Source organism: Lithobates pipiens, unplaced genomic scaffold (assembly GCF_037356315.1).
Source record: "Lithobates pipiens isolate NorthernLeopardFrog02 unplaced genomic scaffold, aLitPip1_a1.2 Scaffold_16, whole genome shotgun sequence".
In the NCBI taxonomy this organism is placed as follows: Eukaryota; Metazoa; Chordata; class Amphibia; order Anura; family Ranidae; genus Lithobates; species Lithobates pipiens.
In genome coordinates this window covers 645,643,121-645,666,944 of record NW_027507748.1, presented here as the reverse complement: position 1 = coordinate 645,666,944, position 23,824 = coordinate 645,643,121, and the positions used below count along the sequence as shown (strand labels likewise).

The following is a 23,824-nucleotide window of genomic DNA, read 5'->3' as shown; positions in this document are numbered from 1 at the left end:
ATCTGGGGGCCCCCTTATTAAAGGGGGCTCCAAGATTCCGATAAGCCTCCCGCTCGCAGACCCCGACAACCAACATTCCAGGGTTGTCGGGAAGAGGCCCTTGTCCTCATTAACATGGGGACAAGGTACAAGCACCCACCCCCCATGTTGAGGGCATACAGCCTGGTACGGTTCCTGGTACTCACTTGCCCCCACCCCCTTTCCTGACCGGCCGGACTGCATGCTCGGATAAGGGTCTGGTATGGATTTTGGGGGGACCACCATGCTGTTTTTTCGGCGTTGGGGCTTCCCCTTAAAATCCATAATTAATCCTTAATCTCACCAATAAAAGCGGCAAAATTGACTTCCTTTTCTAGTCCTGTTGTACCTGGAGTCACGTTCAAAGTGAACGGACTTTTGTCTGTGTGTGGGCAAGTCCGTTGATTCGGAAGTCCATCGTAACTCCATCAAAAGTCTGTTGGGCGGACCGTTGGACCTAGTCAGCTGAAAAGTCCGGTCCTGTGTACGTGGCATAAGAAGTGCTTTGGTGGAGTGTTTTACAGCGCAAGCTAATGTTTCATCTTACTTCCTATAGTTTTGTGATTAGGAGGAAGCTCTGTGAGTGTCCAGGTTTTATTTTCTTGAAGTGACTTTACTTCTTCTGCTGCCTTTCCCAATTTATTGGCTTCACGTTTTGGCAGTTTTTCTATGTCTTCCCAGAATGTTGGTTCGAGGATACTGTGTGCTTTGACAGTGTATGACAGCTTGCGGGGTGGTATCCCCTTTGTAGTCCAAGTGGATCATCTGACTTCATGCAGTTCAGCAGGATCTGGTGGGGAACTTGATTTAGGTCTTGTGAGTTCCATCTCTTGTTCTGACTCTTGCACAGGTTCGCTTTGGTCGACCCTTACTTCCTCTCCTGGAGTGCGGGCAGCGGCAGCTCAGGTGTCGGCTCCTCAAGCTTCCTCCGACGTGTGTCTCCTCTTCCGCCAAAGCGCTAGGCATCCAATAGGATTGCATGACATTTTGGTCAATCAGGAAACATGTTTCACAACCTGCCTCCTGATTGGCGGGGAGGAACTTTAATGTGAAAATAGTGAAAATAAATTCGCTATTGTCACACAACTGTATGGGCTCAGAGCACAATGCTCTGCGCTCTGAGGCCACCCTTTTTTGAAGCCTATTAGAGCCTCTGGCTCTACTCAGGTGCTTCAAAAAAACAACCTCCCCGCACTGGAATCCATAGTCCGGTGCCCTGATATGTAGATCAGGGGGCCGGACGCAAGGCTGGGCGAGGCGGGCCTCCACTGCTTTTGTGATTATCGCTGCTATAGCTGCTAGCAATAATTAGACATGTGCAAAAGGAAAAAAATTGTTTAGTTTTGTTTTGTTTTAATTCGTTAATTAATTAATTTTGTTTAGTTATATTCGTTAAATTCGTTAAAGTTGTTTTCGGATTTCGTTTCGTTTTCTACCGAATTAAAAAAATCGGTCGCATTCGAAAATATTTCAACCAAATTCGAAAATATTTCTACCGGATTCAAAATGATTTCAACATGATTCAAAATTATTTCAACCGCATTCAAAACTATTTCAACCGGATTCAAAAATATTTTGCGACCCGACTTTAGGGCCATGTATCTCGGGTCACTTGGTGCTAGAAACCCCAAAAAATATTTGCATACCAAATTTGGTGTTGCTAGCTATAAGTGACCCCGAGATATGTGCCCCCAAAGTCAGGTCGCAAATTGTCATTCTCTGCTGCAGAAAAGTACTTGGCATATTGCCCATACTGGGGTCACTTGGTGGCAGGTGACGTGGCAAGTGGACAATCCACAACTTGGTCACGTGGCACTCGTGGCCGGTCACATGGCACTCTTGCCAGGTCACGTGGCACTTGTGGCCGGCCACCTGGCACTCGTGGCAGGTCACGTGGCACTTGTGGCAGGTGTCGTGGCAAGTGGGCAATACACAATTTGTGGCAGGTGACGTGGAAAGTGGACAATACACAACTTGTGACAGGTGACGTGGAAAGTGGACAAATACACAACTTGTGGCAGGTGACGTGGAAAGTGGACAAATACAATACACAACTTGTGGCAAGTGGACAATGACACACAGCATATGCACTTGCCTTGCGATCGACATCCGTGACTTCTTCAATCAGGCATGCCGACAACTTCATTGATACCATAAATATAAATGAATTAAGATGTGTGTGTTTTTTTTGCACTGGTACACTGCAAGTATGAAAAGTTGATGTGACAGATGTATATAAGTAAGTATAAGTAACTAACCATCTTCCAAAATTTCTAATTTAAATAGAAAAGATTAGAAAAGATTAAAAAAATATATAATTTAATAGAATAAAATAGAAAGAATATACAACCATCTTCTGAAATTCGAATTTGAATAGAATAAATTTGAATTTTGAATAGTATGAATTCAAACTTTTAAATTAATTAATTTTAAATTTGGATAGAAAAGATTATAATAAAATAGAAAATAGACTAGAAAAACGATAGAACAGAACAGAATAGAATATATTATATTTTATTCTGTTCTGTTCTATTGTTTTTCTAGTCTATTCTTTTATATTCTATTAAAATCGAAATCATTATATACTAAATTCGAATTTCAGAAGATGGTTATATATATATATATATATATATATATATATATATATATATTTTTTTTTTTTTTTTTTTTTTTTTTTTCTGACATTCGAATTTCATATAGAATGAATTTGAATTTGAATAGAAAAGATTAGAATAGAAATAGAGAATAGACTAGAACAATAGAACAGAATAGAATATAGATACTATCTATTTCATTTATATAAATATATATATATATATATATATATATATATATATATATATATATATATATATTTATTATAAAACCACCATCTTCATTGATACCATTTTTTGTCCCATTTTATCATTAAAAAAGGACTGGCTTATTTTTCAAATGTAAATAACATAACTGGATACTAACATTTATAGGTAAAGTTCATCCAGGGAATATCTGATTGCCTCATTGGGGAGCAAGAAGGCATTTTCCCCCCCCGCTGGAGCAAATTGAAGTAGAAGATGTAGCGGAATAGCCGCACTCCGAATTTTTTAACTTTATTTCAAAAATGTAATTAAAATCATAGCATCTAGGCTGGTAAACAGACTAACTGCACAGCCGCTGACATGTTTCACACCGAACACGGTGCTTAGTCATAGCGCCATAGACAGTGGTGCCTGTGTTTTAGTAAATATCTCCTAAACCGTGTAGGTTTAGGAGATATTTCTTGGACCTACAGGTAAGCCTTAATCTAGAAGACAGTTCTATGCCATGAGGTCCCCCTTTACAGGAGGTGCCCCCCTTTACATCAGGTGTCCCAATCAGAGGCCCCCTTTACAACAGGTGTCCCTATCAGCATCCCCAATAAATCAGGTGTCCCAATCAGAGTCCTCCTTTACATCAGATGTCACAATTAGAGTCCTCCTTTACATCAGATGTCCCCATTAGGGTCCTCCTTTATTATTAGATATCCCCATCAGAGTCCCCCTTACATTAGATGCCCCCATCAGAGTCCTTTACATCAGATGTTCCCATCAGAGTCTCCCTTTACATTAGTTATCCCCATCAGAGTCCCCCTTTACATTAGTTGTCCCCATGAGAGTCACCCTTTACATTAGATGTCCCCATCAGAGTGCCCCTTTACATTAGATGTCCCCCTTTCCCACCTCATACTCACAGCTCTCACAGCAAGTCGCCTGTCATCCACCTTCGGACCGTCTGGGAGGAGTCAGAGAAACCAGAAGTGACAGCACGGGACCCACCAATCACACACCACAGTAGGGAACAATGATACAGAGGGAGTGTTCAGGGTGCAGAGCTCAGCGTCCTGAGGAGTTTCTAAAGGAAGCCAATAGAACTTCTTGTTTGCAATCACGTGATTGCAAACACTTCACGCTTTCCATAGCAGCTGTGTCTCGCACCCTGCACACACTTAAAGGGCCATTTTTTTTAATCATTTTTTTTTTAAGTGATTGCAGCATATCATGCTTCCCATACATCTGTGTGTCCAGCATCCCACACAAACTTAAAAGGGATATTTTTTAGTCGTATGAGTAGTATGGGCACTGGTGTATACTAGGGCTGTTACTGATTAAAATTTTCCTGTTCGATTAATCGTTTTTTTTTTTTAAATCGATTAATCGACTAATTTCGATTAATTATAATGCACATACAGTTTTTCCAATTTTTTTTTATTAAACTTTAAGAAAACGTAGAAAGTTAGTTTAACTTTAACTGTACGGTCCACATTTCCTCCACATCTCCCCCCATGCTGCATTGTCCACATCTCCCCCCATGCTGTATTGTCCACATCTCCCCCCCATAAAGTACTGTCCACATCTCCCCCCCCATAAAGTACTGTCCACATCTCCCCCCCCATAAAGTACTGTCCACATCTCCCCCCCATAAAGTACTGTCCACATCTCCCCCCCATAAAGTACTGTCCACATCTCCCCCCCATAAAGTACTGTCCACTTCTCCCCCCCATAAAGTACTGTCCACTTCTCCCTCCCATAAAGTACTGCCCACTTCTCCCCCCATAAAGTACTGCCCACTTCTCCCCCCATAAAGTACTGCCCACATCTCCTCACATCTCCCCCATACCTTAATATTCATGATTGTCTGCTCTGTCTGGAATAGACAGCAGGCAGACCCGTCCATCCTCAGAGTAGACACAAGCAGGCGGGCGATGATGACGTCAGCGCGCGCGTCTAGGCCGCCGTCGGGTGGACCAAGATGGCCGCGGCTCTGGAGCTAGGCCGAAGCCGCGGCCTTTCCTGTGGGCGAGACCGCGGAGCTGACTCCGCGGATCGTCCTCGACCAAAATTATTTTGATTGATCAAAGAAATTAACGATTAATCGAACAATTAATCGTTAATTTCCGCAGCCCTAGTATATACACAGTTATATTGGTCCAAGTTGGGTGATGTAATAATACCCATAATTTGATTTCTCCTGCCTGCCCACAGTAGTTGTACTGCAGGCTGGCAGCAGCTGCAGACTGGCAGACTGGATGATGTACCTGCACGTCGTGGCCTTTCTTCCAGGTTTGAGGCAAGCATGTATGTGCCCCCTGCTGTACAAACAAATGGTCCCTGCCCCAACCTAAGACTAGCCTTTGCAGCAAGTACCACATGGAAAAAAAAAAAATAAGAAAATTCCCAGCTCAACTTACAAACCAGCCTGCAACCAGCAAATTATCCTGTCTGACAGTATGCGTTAAAAACAGGGGTTTAGTTTGCACACATTTACAAATACATTCATAAGCGGCAGAGCCTCGTCACAGTAGACATGTGCATTCGTTTTCGTCCGAATGCATTTTCGTCCGAATTTCAGCTATTTTCGTTTTCGTTTTGACAAACGATAACGAAAGCACAAAATCCGAAAAACGAAAGATCCGACATAAATAAATGCTTTATTTTCGTTTTCGTTGTTACAACAGTTCGATATAGAATAGGAGATTCGACATGACTCTGACAACGTGTCTATAGAACCTATGGTCGAATGTGCCTAACCTTACCTCTATTAGTCCAAGATTATATAGAGAAAATATTCGACAGAGAAAAGATTTGACGGAGAGAAAATATTCTGCAAGTTACTGTCCTAAAAAGTGTTTGGGGACCCGGGTCCTGCCCCAGGGGACATGTATCAATGCAAAAAAAAGTTTTAAAAACGGCCGTTTTTTCGGGAGCAGTGATTTTAATAATGATTAAAGTGAAACAATAAAAGTGTAATATTCCTTTAAATTTCGTAGCTGGGGGGTTGTCTATAGTATGCCTGTGAAGGGGCTCATGTTTCTGGGGCTTAGAACTGTCGCTGCACAAAGTGTCATTTATGCAGGAAAAAAAGTCCTTTAAAATCACTCGCAGCTATTATGAATTGTCGGCTCCCGTAATACAGAGAACACTCATTGAAAGTCATTGATAAAAAAATAAATAAATAAATAAATAAAAAAGCGTGGGGGTCCCCCAAATTCAATTACCAGGCCCTTCAGGTCTGGTATGGATATTAAGGGGAACCCTGCCTCAAATTTAAGAAAAAATTTGACGTGGGGTTCCCCCTAAATATCCATAACCAGACCCTTCAGGTCTGGTATGGATATTAAGGGGAACCCCGCGTCAAATTTTAAAAAAAATTGACGTGGGGTTCCCCCTAAAAATCCATACCAGACCCTTTATCCGAGCACGCAACCTGGCAGGCCGCAGGAAAAGAGGGGGGGGCGAGAGAGCGGCCCCCCCTCCCTCCTGAACCGTACCAGGCCACATGCCCTCAACATTGGGAGGATGCTTTGGGGGTCTGTGACCCCTCAAAGCACCATGTCCCCATGTTGATGAGGACAAGGGCCTCATCTCCACAACCCTGGCCGGTGGTTGTGGAGGTCTGCGGGCGGGGGGCTTATCAGAATCTGGAAGCCCCCTTTAACAAGGGGACCCCCAGATCCCGGCCCCCCCCCTGTTTGAAATGGTAAGGGGGTACAAAAGTACCCCTACCATTTCACAAAGAAAGTGTAAAAAATGGTTAAATAAAACAAACACACTTTTGAAAAATTCCTTTATTAAAAATAAAAAAATAAAAAAAAGATTCCAGCGGCGGTAATCCACTCTTGCTATCCAGCGACGGACGGAAGGGGAAACCCGGGGTTCCCCGTGACGTATGGGTGACCCCGCCCCCCTCTGATGTAACGGAAACCTGCCTGTGTTACATCAGAGGGGTGTGGGGTCACCCATACGTCACAGGGAACCCCGGGTTTCCCCTTCCGTCCGTCGCTGGATAGCAAGAGTGGATTACCGCCGCTGGAATCTTTTTTTTATTTTTTTATTTTTAATAAAGGAATTTTTCAAAAGTGTGTTTGTTTTATTTAACCATTTTTTACACTTTCTTTGTGAAATGGTAGGGGTACTTTTGTACCCCCTTACCATTTCAAACAGGGGGGGGGGCCGGGATCTGGGGGTCCCCTTGTTAAAGGGGGCTTCCAGATTCTGATAAGCCCCCCGCCCGCAGACCTCCACAACCACCGGCCAGGGTTGTGGAGATGAGGCCCTTGTCCTCATCAACATGGGGACATGGTGCTTTGAGGGGTCACAGACCCCCAAAGCATCCTCCCAATGTTGAGGGCATGTGGCCTGGTACGGTTCAGGAGGGAGGGGGGGCCGCTCTCTCGTCCCCCCCCTCTTTTCCTGCGGCCTGCCAGGTTGCGTGCTCGGATAAAGGGTCTGGTATGGATTTTTAGGGGGAACCCCACGTCAATTTTTTTTTAAATTTGACGCGGGGTTCCCCTTAATATCCATACCAGACCTGAAGGGTCTGGTTATGGATATTTAGGGGGAACCCCACGTCAATTTTTTTCTTAAATTTGAGGCAGGGTTCCCCTTAATATCCATACCAGACCTGAAGGGCCTGGTAATTGAATTTGGGGGACCCCCACGCTTTTTTTTTTTTTTTTTTTTTTTTTATCAATGACTTTCAATGAGTGTTCTCTGTATTACGGGAGCCGACAATTCATAATAGCTGCGAGTGATTTTAAAGGTCTTTTTTTCCTGCATAAATGACACTTTGTGCAGCGACAGTTCTAAGCCCCAGAAACATGAGCCCCTTCACAGGCATACTATAGACAACCCCCCCCCTACGAAATTTAAAGGAATATTACACTTTTATTGTTTCACTTTAATCATTATTAAAATCACTGCTCCCGAAAAAACGGCCGTTTTTAAAACTTTTTTTTGCATTGAACACTTTTTAGGACAGTAACTTGCAAATTAGCCTTTAAAATTAGCACTTTAGATTTTGAACGTTGGAGTCCCATAGACTTTAATAGGGTTCTAAAGTATGCTATATAGTATATATACTAGCTCCGTCGAATCTTCTTTATACATTCGACAGACACCATAAGCCTTCAAAGACAGATTCGACCGTAATTCATGTGGATTTTCGGACGAATGCAATTTTTGAACGAAAAACGAAATAAATAAAAACGAATTTCGGGAGTAACTAAATAAATTAAGTTTTCGGACGAAAACGAAATTCCGAAACGAAATATTTTACTCTGCACATGTCTACGTCACAGCACATCAGTATTATCTGCAGTCCTAAATCCAAATTTTGAGAGTCTCCACAGTGGGAGCACATGCATTATAATGGCTAGGCAGAGGGTAGATGAAGATAGATGAAAGGCACAGGGGCGCACTGGATACCCAGCATGTAGCACAATGGCAACAGTACATACAAATGGCCACTGGCCTTTGCAGCAAGGAGCACATGGAAGGGCAACACATGTCAAACAAAACCAAATAAAATTCCCAGCTCAACTTACTGACCAGCCTGCAACTAACTGAATTATCCATTTAACAGTATGCATTACCTACAGGGGTTTAGTTTGAACACATTTGCAAATACAGTGAGTCCCCTCCTCACCCAATCACAGCATGACTTTGGCAGCTGATTTCAGTGAATAATTTTGGCTGAAGTCATCTGATTGGCTGGGGCCAATCACACACAGAATTCTGTGTTTACAAAAACACAGAACTCTGTGTGCTATGAACAGATATCTGGCTGTTTCTTCTCTCTGCAAAACAGGGAGAAGAAACAGCCAGATAGTAAAGAAAAAACAGCACACATTACACTTGTTAGGCACACAGTTAACAACCCTTTGATTGCCCCAAATGGTAATCCCTTCCTGGTCAGTGTGATTATTACAGTGTTAGTGTATGGTATTATCACTGACCACTGTATTAGTGTCAGTACTGATGTTATTGTCAGTGTCAGTTAGTGTACCGCCCAGCGAGGTTTTGCTAGTGCCTGATTGTCCGCCACACTATCACGGTCCCACAAAAAGTCGCTGACCACCAACATTACACTATGGCGCCTATAGCTGCATAAATTCCAGTATATACCATAGTTTGTACTTTCACATAAACCAATTAATATACACTTATTGGGACTTTTTTTTTTTTTGCAAAGACATGAAGCAGGATACATTTTCACTTAAATTTATGAATCATTTTTTTTTTAATATGTTTTATAACAAATCTCAATTTTTTTTTTCAGAATTTTCAGTCTTTTTTTCGTTTATATAATAAAATTAAAAAACCCAGTGGTGATCAAATACCACCAAAGGAAAGCTCTATTAGTGTTGAAAAAATTAGCGTGCAGTGTTGTATGACTGTGCAATTGCGTGCTGAATAGCAAATAAAAAAAATGCTCTGGCCAGGATGGGGGTAAAACCTTCTGGAGGTCAAGTGGTTAAATAAACCCCATAATATATATTCTCCCAGTCACTGCATGTTAGAACTCAGTGACATTTCCTATTTTATAATGAATCTCATTATTGTTAACTGCCTTTTGCATAGAAAGAGCACAATTACATGAACTTTGACCTTCAGTTAAGATAGCACCATGCAGTTGGTTATGAAAATTATTCACATGCCAAAGAAATCATTGTCTCCGATTCCATGTTGTCATTTGGCTGGTTAATCACTGTATGTCCTTGGAATACAAAACATATTCATGAATTACTCTGATTGTAACCACTGTTGTGACATAAACTATTCTGTTAATTAGGTTACATTGTTATCTGTTGGGATAGACCTTTCCATACAAATGCTTTATCCCATCTCCATATCTCTTGCCATAGTCTTGGACTAAGTACAGAGTGTACATGAAGCTTGCAAGCACAGTTAATGATTCAGAGGTGCTTTATAAAGTGTAACACCATTAGCAGATCTCAGCATTTTCTAACCCTTGGCACATGGACCTCAGTCCTTTCTGTTGGAGCTTATGAAGAGAATCACACAGAAACATGGATCTTATAAACACTCAGGAAAGTTCCGTACCCCCCGAGCCTATGAGAAGCCGAATCTCAGAGGTACTTTCAAAGGTGAAAGAGAACGTCTTTAGGTGGTACGTATGCACATGGGTCGTGTGATCTGGTCATGGTGGGGAATTTACTATCTACTGTGTGTGTCCTACTGTCTTCCTGGGCTTTTTTATTTTTTTTATGAGGCACCCATTCTATTGAATGTCCATGGTACTTCCTAGACCAGGGGTCTCCAATCTTTATAAACAAAGGGCCAGTTTACTGTCCTTCAGACTTTGAGGGGGCATACTGTGGTGATTGGGAGTTGAAATTATCCTGCCGTCAGTGGAAGTAAAAAATGCATCTTTGGCATTAGGAGGAGGAATACTGCGCCATCGTTGGTGTCAGTGGAAGGAATAGTGCCTCATTGCTGGTGTCAGTGGAAGGAATAGCGCCCCATTGCTGGTGTCAGTGGAAGGAATAGAGCCTCATTGCTGGTGTCAGTGGAAGGAATAGTGCCCCATTGCTGGTGTCAGTGGAAGGAATAGTGCCCCATAGCTGGTGTCAGTGGAAGGAATAGTGCCCCATCACTGGTGTCATTGGGAGGAATAGTGTGCCATTGCTGGTGTCAGTGGAAAGAATAGTGCCCCATTGCTGGTGTCAATAGGAGGAATAGTGCCCCATAGCTGGTGTCAGTGGGAGGAATAGTGTCCCACAATTCTCATCAGCCTTAAAGTGACACTAAAGGTCTTTTTTTTTTTAAATAACAAACATATACTTACCTCCATTGTGCAACTCCTTTTGCACACAGTGACCCCAATCCTGCTCTTCTGGGGTCCCCCAGTGGCTCTCTCGGCTCCTCCCTGCATCAGATAACCCCCTGGGGGAAGCACTCTCCCGGGGGGTTACCTTGCGGGTGTGCTCCTGAGTCCAGCATCTGGCATCCATAGACACCGAATGCAGGACTTGGCCCCCAATGGCTGTGCTGCTAACAATCTATTCAATCAGCCGAGAACCCCCTAGAAGAGAAAAGGTGAGTCTCCATGGGACAAAAACACTTACCTTTACTATATATATTATTATATATATATATATATTTTTTTTTTGGGTGACTGAAAGGTCACTTAAATATTGCTGACTATGAAAAGACCTCAGTGTAAGGTTTTGTAAGATTTATACTTACAATAGAAAACTCACTTATTCAGGGAACTGTCCCCGAGTCACCCCCCATCAAATCATTCCCTGCATCTATTACCCTTTGTACCACCACCCCCTCCCTTTAGAATGTAAGCTCTACGAGGAGGGCCCTCCTCTCCCTTCTGTATTGAACTGTACTGTAATTGTCCAGTCCCCCCTCTACATTGTAAAGCGCTGCGTAAACTGTTGGCGCTATATAAATCATGAATAATAATAATAGATGAATATTGTTCTTTGCCACTAGAGTGCGCTATCATACTCTCGGAAGCAAATGTTGCATATAGCTATACTGTAGGTATGGAAATGATAAAACGCTCAGACTAGACACTGTTTTTTTGTTTTTGATAATAAGAAAAGCAAGCCTCAAATCACAAACGAAGGGCTCATTGACACCTGCGAGAGGTGCAGGTGCTATGGTCGCCACCTCATCCCTTTAAACCCAAACACATGTTAATTACACAGGTTCTGTGGCTGATTAAGGTGATAATTAAACTCACTTGGTGCCTTATCTGCATTTAATTAGCCTCAGAACCTGTGTAATTCATATTTGTTTGGGCTTAAAGGGATAACTCTACACGGCTGACAGGCATTTAGAAGAGGATACTGCTGCCTCCTGAATGCCCTTTTCTTATAAGAGCTAAACTGCCTTTTTCAATGAGAATAGTGAACCCAACTGAGAACCTAGCATTTGGCTTGCAGTAGCGTCACAGCCCCATTCACTTGAATAGGGCGCATCCAGAGGCTGTAGTGCACACCAAAAGTGTCAGGAGTGATCATTTTTGCCGTGATGCTGCCTTTGCAGGTTAAAGTCAACCTTAAAGGAGAAGTACCGCCAAAGCTCATTTGGATCATGGGAGTGCACATTGTTTTGCACTCCTGTAACCCGTTTTCAGCAGACAGCGGGCTGAAGTCTGCTGTCGGCTGACATCACAGAGCTGGTCGAGGCACGGGCAAGATCATGACAATGAAGTCGGGATCCACCCACATACCTGGCTCGGCACCCAGCTCAGCCTCTCAGCGAGCCACTGAGGGCCTGAGCTGGCAGCTCCTGCCCCCTCCACAGCCCAGCGCTACAAAAAAAAATCCCAGAACTTTTTGGAGCTTCAGTTTAGCTTCAGGGGACATGGAGTAGAGAGTGGAGGTCTCACTAGGCAGAGGGAGTGTTGTACCTCTGCAGAGAGACCCCTGCTTCCACTACAGTCCTTCTCTACAGCATTCTGGTAAGGGACAAGCTTTTCTACTCATGCTGGGGCTGCTTTAGAAAGAAAATGAACTATAACATGTTGAACACCTTTTGTTTTCATAAACCTTGAAAGTACTTAGCTAATTTAAACTGAAAGTTCAGTTGAGCTTTACATTGCAAATAAACTTCTTTTATGAAAAAAATGCTGACAGATAGGCTCCATGGAGGCAATTCAATCAATGACGCTATCCCCTACCAGACAATCATGACAGCATAAGACCAACACCCGGAAGAGACTGGGGAGAAGTTGCTCCCCCTGCATGCGTGGTCTTTTCTCCGTTGCTGTAGCCTGGTCACCCCCTTCATGACCAGGGCAATTTGTGCTATTCACCACTGAGCTATTTTACCTGGCAATTGCACGGTCATGCAACACTGTCCGCAAATTACATTTATATCATGTTTTTCATACAAAAAGATCTTTCTTTTGGTGATATTTGGTCACCTCTGGGTTTTTTATTTTTTATTGTATAAATGAAAAAAAGACTGAAAATGTCGTGAGCTAGGCGAGTACGCTTATCGGTCACGATCCCCCCTGCTGCGCTGAACGTCCTTTCAGACAGGACACTGGACGAGGGGCAAGCCAACAGTTCGATTGCAAATTGGGCAAGCTCTGGCCAGAGGTCAAGCCTGCCCACCCAGTAGTCCAGGGGTTCATCACTCCTCAGAGCGTCCACACCGGCCGTTAACCTGATGTATTCGGACACCTAACGGTCTAGGCGTTCCCTGATGCTGGATCCGGATGACACCTGTCAATGGGTCGGCTGAAAGAATGACCTCATATCAGAAGTCACCAACACATCTTCAAACTGGCCTCTTCTTGCAGGCGCTGTTGGATTGGTACCCGCAACTCCTTCTCTGGGAGTGGGAATTGCTCCTCTGCCAGCGCACGCAAAAGCAGAATGCAGCAAGGCCTGGAAGTGCTCCATTCTGCCAGCCCTCTGTGACGGCGGAAACATTTCCACCATTTTGTGTTTGTACCGGGGGTCTAAGTACGTTGCCACCCAGTACTGGTCCTTGACCCTTATGCTTTTTATACGGGGGTCCCTATTAAAACACTGGAGCATGAAGGCCCCCATTTGCACTAAACTGGAAGCGGTGTGGTGGCCTGGCTCCTGCTCATCATCCAGGATAATGTCGTCCTCTTCATTCTCCTCTCCCAATCCACGCACAACAACAGGGATCCCAGAAAGGTTTAAAGCATGCTCTTCTTGCTCCTCCTCATCCGCCCGGCACCATCCTCCTCTGACTCCTCTTCAGACTCCTGTTGTTCACTTGTCTCAGATAGAGTAGCCCCCCCTGGGAATTCATCTAGCATTGCGACTTCCTCATCTTCCCGCTCCTGCTCCTCCACAGATTCATCAATGACACGACGCAATGCACGCTCCATAAAGAAGGCATAAGGTACCATGTCACTGATGGCGCCATGGCTGCGACTGACCAGTTTGGTGATCTCCTCAAATGGCCGCAGAAGTCTGCATGCGTCGCGCATGAGCAGCCACTGGCGTGGTGAAAAAAAACTCCCCAGAACCTGTTCTGCCGCGGAATTCATACAGGTAGACGTTAACTGCACGTTTCTGCTGAAGCAGCCTATCAAGCATATAGAAGGTTGAGTTCCATCATGTCGGGCAATCGCAAATAAGACGTCTGACCGGCAGATTGTGTCGCCGCTGAATGTCAGCAAGGCGAGCCATGGCCATGTAAGATCTTCTGAAATGGGCCGAGATTTTCCTTGCCTGCCGCAAGATGTCCTGGACCCCAGGGTATTTGACAACGAAGCGCTGCACGACCAAGTTTAAGATGTGTGGCATGCATGGCATGTGCGTCATTTTGCCCTGTTTCAATGCGCTAAGCAGATTGGCACCGTTGTCACACACCACTTTACCAACTGTCAAATTGAGCGGTGTTAGCCACTGATCTGCCTGTGAACGCAAAGCTGAAAGGAGTGCCGGGCCAGTGTGGCTCTTGGCTTCCAGGCACAACAGACGCAGCACGGCATGGCAACGTCTCATCTGGCATGTCGAATAGGTTCTGGGGAGCTTGGGCGGCGCAGCAGAAGAGACGCTAGCAGCGGAAAAGAAGGAGTCAGCCGAGGAGGAGAGGAAGGAGGATGGAGTAGGAGGAGGAGGAGAAGAAGAGCCAGGCCTGCATGCAATCCGTGGCGGTAAAACCAAATCTACACGGGTGCCACGGGTTACATGCTTGACGGCCATCAGAAGGTTCACCCAGTGGGCAGTAAAAGTGATATACCTTCCCTGCCTGTGTTTGCTAGACCACGTGTCTGTGGTCAGATGTATCTTGGCACCGACACTGTGTGCCAGAGATACATTCACTTGCCGCTGAACATGGCCATATAGCTCTGGGATGCCCTTCTGTGAGAAATACTTCCTTCCTGGGACCTTCCATTGTGGTGTTCCAATGGCCACAAATTTACGAAAGGCCTCTGAGTCCACCAGTTTATATGGCAGTAGTTGGCGGGCTATCAGTTCTGACAAGCCAGCCGTCAACCGTTGGGCAAGAGGGTTATCCGGCGTCATAATTTTTTTTACGCTCGAACATTAGGCCCACGGAAGCCTGCCTTTTTGCAGAAAAACGTGAGCTTGGCGAGATGGAAGGTGGAGTGGAGGACAATTGTGAGGAGAGAGGAGAAGGAGAAGTAGAAGACGAGGCTGGGCGGTGAGAGCCTGGAGTGTGGCTTTGTGTGTTCCATTGCTCCCACTGGGCTCGGTGATGGCTGCTCATGTGCCTTCTTAAGGCGGTCATCCCTAGGTGAGTGTTGGGCTTATTGCGACTAATGCATTGACTGCAAAGATTGCAGATGGCAACGCTATTGTCAGCAGCGGACACGTTAAAAAAAGCCCACACTGCGGAGCCATGTGCCGGTGTCCTGGGAGCGCAAGATGTGACCGTACATGGTCGATGACTCGCTCCTGATACAGTTGCAGTCTGCTTTGTCCCTCCTGTGCAATGTAAGTTATTCCTGCTTCTCCTCCCTATCTGCTGGTCCATATCTCCCTCTGAACTCCCCTCCTCTTCCTCTCTTGTGGGCACCCACGTGACATCACTAGACACGTCATCATCGACATCACCTTCCCCACCGCTATAAGTAGAGATCTCGGAGTAGGCAGCAACACCGGGGACCAACCTCCTCCTTGGGCTGATCTGGGTACTGTCGTCAGGCTGCTGAGTGGCGGTTGTTGCTACCTCCTCTTCCTGATCCAATGCCAAGAGTGGCTGCGCATCAGAAATGTCTTGATATGGATCGGAAAATAATTCCTGTGACTCAAGCGGAAGGTATGTGGTGGTGGTGATGGTGTTGTTGGTGGTAGTGTCTTTGGGGGTGCACATAGCAGAGAGTGAAGAAGAGGGTGCAGATCGAGAGGATGAGGAGGGTGCAGAAGAGTAAGGCTGAGTGAGCCACTCAACCAAGTCTGGTGCATCCTTTAAAGTAATTGAACGCACCTTCTGCAACTTCCCACTTTGGCTCAAGCCTGTTGCTCCTGCCCTACCCCTACCACCCCTGCGGAACAGGGGCGGATCCAGAGTCCAGTCTCGGGAGGGGCACTTCTATAAAATATGTCTTTTTGGGGGCAATTTATATGGGAAATGGGTGGTATTGGCACTTCAATCATTACGGCACCATGGTTGTTATGGTGTCAGGATGATTGAAGCGCATTATTTCTATTAATATATTGTAATATAAAATTAAATGGTTTAACTCACCATAATGCAGAATCAATGGGAGCCCTGAGGGTGTCTTTCGCCATGTCGCCTACCACCAAATGCGGATTGTCACTTGCCACGCCACTTGTCACCAAATGCGGATTGTAACTTGCCACGTCACCTGCCACACATTGCGGATTGCCACTTGCCACGTCACTTGTCACCAAATACGGATTGCTACTTGCCACGTAGCCTGCCACACATTGCGGATTGTCACTTGCCACATCACCTGCCACACATTGCGGATTGTCACTTGCCACATAGCCTGCCACACATTGCGGATTGTCACTTGCCACGTGGCCTGCCACACATTGCGGATTGCCACTTGCCACGTAGTCTGCCACACACTGCGGATTGTCACTTGCCACGTCACCTGCCACACATTGCTGATTGTCACTTGCCACGTAGCCTGCCACACATTGCGGATTGTCACTTGCCACGTGGCCTGCCACACATTGCGGATTGCCACATAGCCACGTAGTCTGCCACACATTGCGGATTGTCACTTGCCACGTCACCTGCCACACCTTGCTGATTGTCACTTGCCACGTAGCCTGCCACACATTGCGGATTGTCACTTGCCACGTCGCCTGCCACACATTGCGGATTGCCACTTGCCACGTCACCTACCACACATTGCGGATTGTCACTTGCCACGTCACCTGCCACACATTGCGGATTGTCACTTGCCACATAGCCTGCCACACATTGCGGATTGCCACTTGCCACGTCACCTGCCACACATTGCTGATTGTCACTTGCCACGTCGCCTGCCACACATTGCGGATTGCCACTTGCCACGTCACCTACCACACATTGCGGATTGCCACTTGCCACGTCACCTACCACACATTGCGGATTGTCACTTGCCACGTCACCTGCCACACATTGCGGATTGACACGTAGCCTGCCACACATTGCGGATTGCCACTTGCCACGTCGCCTGCCACACATTGCGGATTGACACGTAGCCTGCCACACATTGCGGATTGCCACTTGCCACGTCGCCTGCCACACATTGCGGATTGCCACTTGCCACGTCGCCTGCTACACATTGCGGATTGTCACGTAGCCTGCCACACATTGCGGATTGCCACGTCACCTGCCACACATTGCGGATTGCCACGTAGCCTGCCACACATTTCGGATTGCCACTTGTCACGTAGCCTGCCACACATTGCGGATTGTCACCTACTGTGTCACTTTTCTGCTAAGGTGTTCTTTTGTTAAGTCCAGAGTGAAGATAAGCAGCAGAGAGATAATGTAATCTCTCTGCTGCACACAGCTTCCTGCACAGTGAGAGCGGAACTGGAGGGATGCAGGGCAGTGAGAGATGATGTCATCTCTCTGCTCCCCTGCCCGCTGGCTTCCTGATTGGCCAGCAGCCCTCCTAAGCCGCCCAGCTGCCCCCCCTCACCCGTCCACTCTGCACAGTCACCCGCGGAACCGGGCACGCTGGCACCCGCGGAACCGGCCGCGGGTACCCGCGGAACGGGCCGCGCTGGTACTCGCGGAACCGGCCGCACTGGTACCCGCGGAACCGGCCGCGATTGTACCCGCGGAACCGGCCGCGGGTACCCGCGGAACCGGCCGCGATTGTACCCACGTAACTGGCCACGCTGGCACCCACTGTGCATATTCTCGGAGGGGGCAATTGCCACGTTGCCCCCCCCCCCTGGATCCGCCGCTGCTGCGGAAGGGCCTGCCTCTTCCTCTGCCTGTCATTTTTTAAATGACCCTGTGACAAAACTCTCAGTCCCTATAGTGATAAAGGACTGCTGCAGTATAGGGCAGCAGTCAGCAGTAGTGCACCTCAACCCTATATATTGTGGATCTATACCAGTCCTTAAGGAATAGCAGACTGTACCTCACTCAACCATATGTACTGTAGTACCCTATACCTTACCAGTCTTTATAAGGACCTTTGTGGAACTAGTAGGTTGTGAATGATTAGCAGACTGTACCTCAGTCCCTATACTGATAAAGGACTGCTGCAGTATAGGGCAGCAGTCAGCTGTAGTGCACCTCAACCCTATATATTGTGGACCTATACCAGTCCTTAAGGAATAGCAGACTGTACCTCACTCAACCCTATGTACTGTAGTACCCTATACCTTACCAGTCCTTATAAGTACCTTTGTGGAACTAGTAGGTTGTGAATGATTAGCAGACTGTACCTCAGTCCCTATACTCATCAAGGACTACTGCAGCAGAAGGGCAGCAGTCAAGTATAATATTCCTTCTATATTTGGAAGAAAGAATATTATACGTGTACAAGCCTATTACCATACCAGTCCTGAAAAGAACCTTTGTGGACCTAATAGTAACAGCTACTGATTAAACTGACTGTCCCTCACTGCCACACACAGCTTCCTGCCTGTCCCTATTTAAACTGACAAAACACAGGCTGCTGGAACAATAACTTGAATAGCACTCAAAACTATATCCTGTATTACTTTACCATACCAGTCCTGACAAAAGACAGCCTGCTGCAACAATCACTAGCACAGCAGTGCCTCAAACCTATATCCTGAACTACACCTAACACCTATACCAGTCCTGAAAAGAACTTCCAAGTGTCCATGTGCTGTAATGTCTCAATTGGCTGTCCTGTATCCCATGATGGATGTGTCATCATAGGTCAAAATTCTTTTACACAGTAAACACGGAAGTCCGCCGGGCGAACAGCGGCAATAGTCCGCTGATCGGGCGGACGGCGAACAGCTGAAATTCGCCACGAAACGACCGCCGGGTGAACCGTTTCGGCCATCCCTACTCATGGGAACAGAGGGTGTTATGGATTGTTCCATAACAAGGGCACAGGTGAAGAACTCAGGTACCTTGAACTGCAGGTCTAAAAAAGTCTCTAATTCCACCCAGAGAGTAGCCACTTGTAGCTGGGCACCTCAAGGCTGAACAGATCTCTAGCCAGAGATCATGGCAGTCAGCACATTGATTCAAAACTTGGAGCAATCCTATGAATGTGTACAGGTTGTAACCAAGAGTGAACAGGAACCTTTTTCCTCAGTACCTGGAACGTTCTCTGTCTCCTTAACAGTACTGGAAAAAGAGTGGATTCGTCAATGTCCTTCCCAACTCAGTAACCAGGCACTTCCCAGGATGCCGCTTGTTGGCCCCCCTCCGAAGAGTCCTCCCCCGGTCACTTCCATGAGCTGCGGTGCCCCTCCAAGCCAAGAGCACACCCGGACATCTTAAATCCTCCCTCAGTTACTGCGCCTCAGACCAGCCGGTTCTCAGACTTGGGAACGGATGGATCCCTACCCCAGACCAGACGGGTCTATTGGGGGTAACTAACAGGAACATGTTGCGGGATGTTGGACACCCCGTGACCGGGACCCCTCACGGGGCTACCCTGGTCCTGGAAAAAGAACAGACCACACGGGCCTCACAAACTCCTCTCCCTAAACACATGACCCCAACATCTTAAGTACCCCCTCCCAGACTCCTCAGCGAGGCCCAGCACTCCCGCTGATTGGCTCCGAGAAGGCTGATACCCAAAACATCCAACCAGGCCTGGTTCTGGCCTGTCATGTGCACCTCACCACACACATGACCAAGCAGAACTTCTAACATGCCCAGCCAAACTGATATCAAAGTCAACCTACATAATTAACCCTCAGAACCCCTACTGTTCTGAGGCAAAAACAAAATTTACACCTGTGTGACACTTTAGCCAAAATGTCACCCGCTACACGTGCAACAAGAAGAAGTGGAAGGTAACGGTAAGCCCAAAAATAACCAGCAGCTCCTTCGGGGGTTAGTGCTACATATATATATCAATTCATATGGGGCCTCTATTTCAATTAGCAGGGCATATAGAAATGACAGTGAGTGTGTCAATGAGTTTCCTATTTCTGACATGTGTTGTTTACAAGTTAAAATCCATATTTTTTGCTAGAAAATTACCTAGAACTCCTAAACATTATATATATATATATATATATATATATATATATATATATATATATATATATAATTTCTGCAATGTTGGGAAAGAGATCTGGGGGTGTCTTTCTCACAGGCACAAAGGGATAGGATCTTATTTTTCGTTCACAGAGCCTCACTGGCGAGTAGATATCAAGAAGGAGGCTATAAAATCCTTACGAGGTGGTACAGAACACCGGCATCATTGCATCGGATATTTCCTCAAGTATCGGATGTATGCTGGAGATGTCTGGAATCAGAAGGCACTATGATACATATTTTTGGGAATGTCCAATGTTGAGGGAATTCTGGAAGATGGTTGAGGAAACCCTTGAAACGATTACGGGTGTGTCTCTTGAAGAGAATCCGGCAGCCTTTCTCTTGCATGACACCCTATTGTCAAATGAAAAATATAAACACTCACTGTTAAAACATTTGCTCACTGCAGCAAAGGCTTGTATTCCAGTATTGTGGAAAAGTAATGTATCCCCAACAAGATTACAGTGGATGGCAAGGGTTTTGGAAATTAAACAAACGGAAGATCTGACTATAAGGGCTCTTTCACAAGACCAATCCATTGAGGTCCGCCTGTCAGTTTTTAAGGTGGACCTGAACGGATGCACCATAGACCTCTATGGCGCGTCGGATGTCAGCGGTGACATGTCCGTTGACATCCGACCCGCTCCGATCAGAAACAGTGTGACGGAGGAAAAACCTACTTTTCCATCTGTCATCGGATCGGATGACGACGGACTCTGTGGTCCGTCGTCACCCGATCTCCCATAGGGGAGAGCCGCACTCTGACAGGTCCGTCCCTGCACAGTGTGCAGAAACGGACCTGTCATCTTCCTGCTCAGCGGGGATCGACGGAGCGATCCATGCTGAGCAAGCGGATGTCCACGGGGCGGATCATCACAGATGAAAGAGCCCTAACACCGAAAGAACAAGAGGAAAAACATTGGAGGATCTGGAATCCCTACTTTCAGTATAGGGAACAGACTACCCTATCTGAGTAATGTTGTCAATCCTGAGATAGTTATTTATAAAATAATAGTTAGAGACTAGGCAGTGAATATGGCTGAGATGGGCCTTATTGGGGGGGGGGGGGGGGGGTTGGAGGGGGTTTGAGAGGTGAGGGGAGGGGGATTCAATGTTTTGTTTTGTTTTTTCTCTCTCCTTGTTTATCTCTCTGCCTATAGAGGCAAAACCAGGACTTGTTCTCGGAAAGGAATTTTGTTAAAGAGGAAGTAAACCCTGATGAGTTTACTTTCTCTTTCATTCCCTGCAAAGGTAAAGCATAATGGACTACTATGCATTGCATAGTAGTCCATTATGTGTCACTTACCTGACACAGGAGCCAGCGAAGTCACCGCTGTCCCCTGTAGTCCGGAGCGTCCATCTTCTTGGTGGGTCTCGCTGCTCCGCCGCTGTCATTCGACGAAGCCACTCGCGGCATATCGCCGTTGACCGCGGCGCGCCGCTGTCTACGGCACATGCGCCGTAGACAGCGGTGCCTGTCTTTCACCAAATATCTCCTAAACGTGTAGGTTTAGGAGATATTTCTTGGACCTACAGGTAAGCCTTAATCTAGGTTTACCTGTAGGTCAAAGTGTTTTGTAAGGGTTTACAACCACTTTAAGAGGTTGAGCATGTAACATGATAATTAATATCAATTAGGATTGAGATAAGAAGAAAAATATATATATATATATATAACTGTGGTGTTGTGCATTATAAATCATTATTTGATATGATTGTATAATGTTTTGATATATGAAAAAATAAAGAAGTTATAAAAGAAAAAAAAGAAAAGAATAGGTAATTAGGGGGGTGCTGCACACAGGTTTTTTTTTTTTTTAGCATAGAATGCATTAAGATAAAAAAACCTTTTGCCTTTACAACTCCTTTAACCACTTAACAACCGCCCATTGCCGATTAACGGCTTCAGGGCGGTTGTTTAACTCTGAGAGGCCGTTAATTAACGCCTCCCAGAATTCTGCTCTTGCGCGCCCCCTGGGGCGCGCACACAAGATCATCCGTGACCGCGGGGTCCAGTGGACCCGGCGCATCACGCATCACGGTAAACGGCCGCTCGTCGTGGCCGTTTACCACGTGATCGCTCCGTCAAATGACGGAGTGATCACTTGTAAACAAACCGGTGTCATGTTATGACGCTGGTTCCTCCCTCCCCCTCTCTGTACCGATAGGTACAGCAGAGAGGAAAGAGATCAGTGTCAGCAGCGCTGTGGGCTGCATCTGCAGTGCCCACATCGCTGCTCACCGAATTTAACCCCTCAATTCCCTGCCAATACTCTGCAATACCCTGCAATACTCTGCAGTACCCTGCCATTACTCTGCAGTACCCCCCATTACTCTGCAGTACCCTGCCATTACTCTGCAGTACCCCCCCATTACTCTGCAGTACCCTGCCATTACTCTGCAGTACCCCCCATTACTCTGCAGTACCCTGCCATTACTCTGCAGTACCCCCCCATTACTCTGCAATACCCTGCCATTACTCTGCAGTACCCCCCATTACTCTGCAGTACCCTGCCATTACTCTGCAGTACCCCCCCATTACTCTGCAGTACCCTGCCATTACTCTGCAGTACCCCCCAGTACTCTGCAGTACCTCCCAATACTCTGCAGTACCCGCCATTACTCTTCAGTACCCCCCAATACTCTACAGTACCCCCCAATACTCTGCAGTACCCTGCCATTACTCTGCAGTACCCCCCAATACTCTGCAGTACCCTGCCATTACTCTGCAGTACCCCCCAATACTCTGCAGTACCCTGCCATTACTCTGCAGTACCCCCCATTACTCTGCAGTACCCCCCAATACTCTGCAGTACCCTGCCATTACTCTGCAGTACCCCCCAATACTCTGCAGTACCCCCCAATACTCTGCAATACCCGCCAATACCCCGCCAATACTCTGCAATACCCTGCCATAAATTGCCATACCCAGCCATACTCTGAGATACCCAGCCATACTCGGAGATAACCAGCCATACTCGGTGATACCCTGCAATACCCAGCCATAGATGCCCCCCCACCCTTCACCGCCCTCCGGTGCTTCTACCAACTCGCCAGTACGATCAAAGCCAGAATCTTTTTTTATTTTTTTTTATTTCAGGCTTTCCAGCCTAGAGGTGAGATGTGGGGTCATATTGACCCCCAGATTTAAACTGTAAAGAGGACCTGTCACCCCATATTCCTATTACAAGGGATGTTTACATTCCTTGTAATAGGAATAAAAGTGATCAAAAATTTATTTTTGGGGAAAAAAATTTCAAACTAAAATAAATAAAGTAAAATGAACAATAAAAAAAAAAAAAAATTTAAAGCGCCCCTGTCCCCATGTGCTCGCATGCAGAAGCGAACGCATACGTAAGCCCTGCACACATATGAAAACGGTGTTCAAACCACACATGTGAGGTATCGCCGCGAACGTTAGAGCGAAAGCAATAATTCTAGCCCTCCTCTGCAACTCAAAACATGTAACCAGTAAAAAAAATTGAAAGCGTCGCCTATGGGGATTTTTTAAGTAACGAAGTTTGGCCCCATTCCACAGGCATGTGCAATTTTGAAGAGTGACATGTTCGATATCTATTTACTCAGCATAACTTCATATTTCACTTTATGCAAAGATTGGGCTAACTTCACAGTTTTTTTTGTTTTTTTCAAGCACAAAACAGTTTTTTCCCCCAAAAAAATGCGTTCGAAAAATTGCTGCGCAAATACCGTGTGAGATAAAAATTTGCAACGACCACCATTGTATTCTCAAGGGTCTTTGCAAAAAAAATATATATAATGTTTTGGGGTTCTCTGTAATTTTCTAGCAAATAAATGATGATTTTTACATGTAGGAG

The 23,824-nt window shown here is 46.0% G+C and overlaps 1 protein-coding gene across 1 annotated transcript in view; it reads left to right on the top strand.

The window, feature by feature from the left end:
- Positions 1–9,747: 9,747 nt before the first annotated feature.
- LOC143984049 (solute carrier family 35 member F2-like) overlaps positions 9,748–23,824 on the top strand; it is a 61,388-nt gene continuing 47,311 nt past the window's right edge. Inside the window, exon 1 of the mRNA XM_077484332.1 lies at positions 9,748–9,948. Within this exon, the coding sequence (XP_077340458.1) occupies positions 9,848–9,948 (101 nt within the window). The 5' untranslated portion in view covers positions 9,748–9,847. The remainder of the gene's footprint in view (positions 9,949–23,824) is intronic.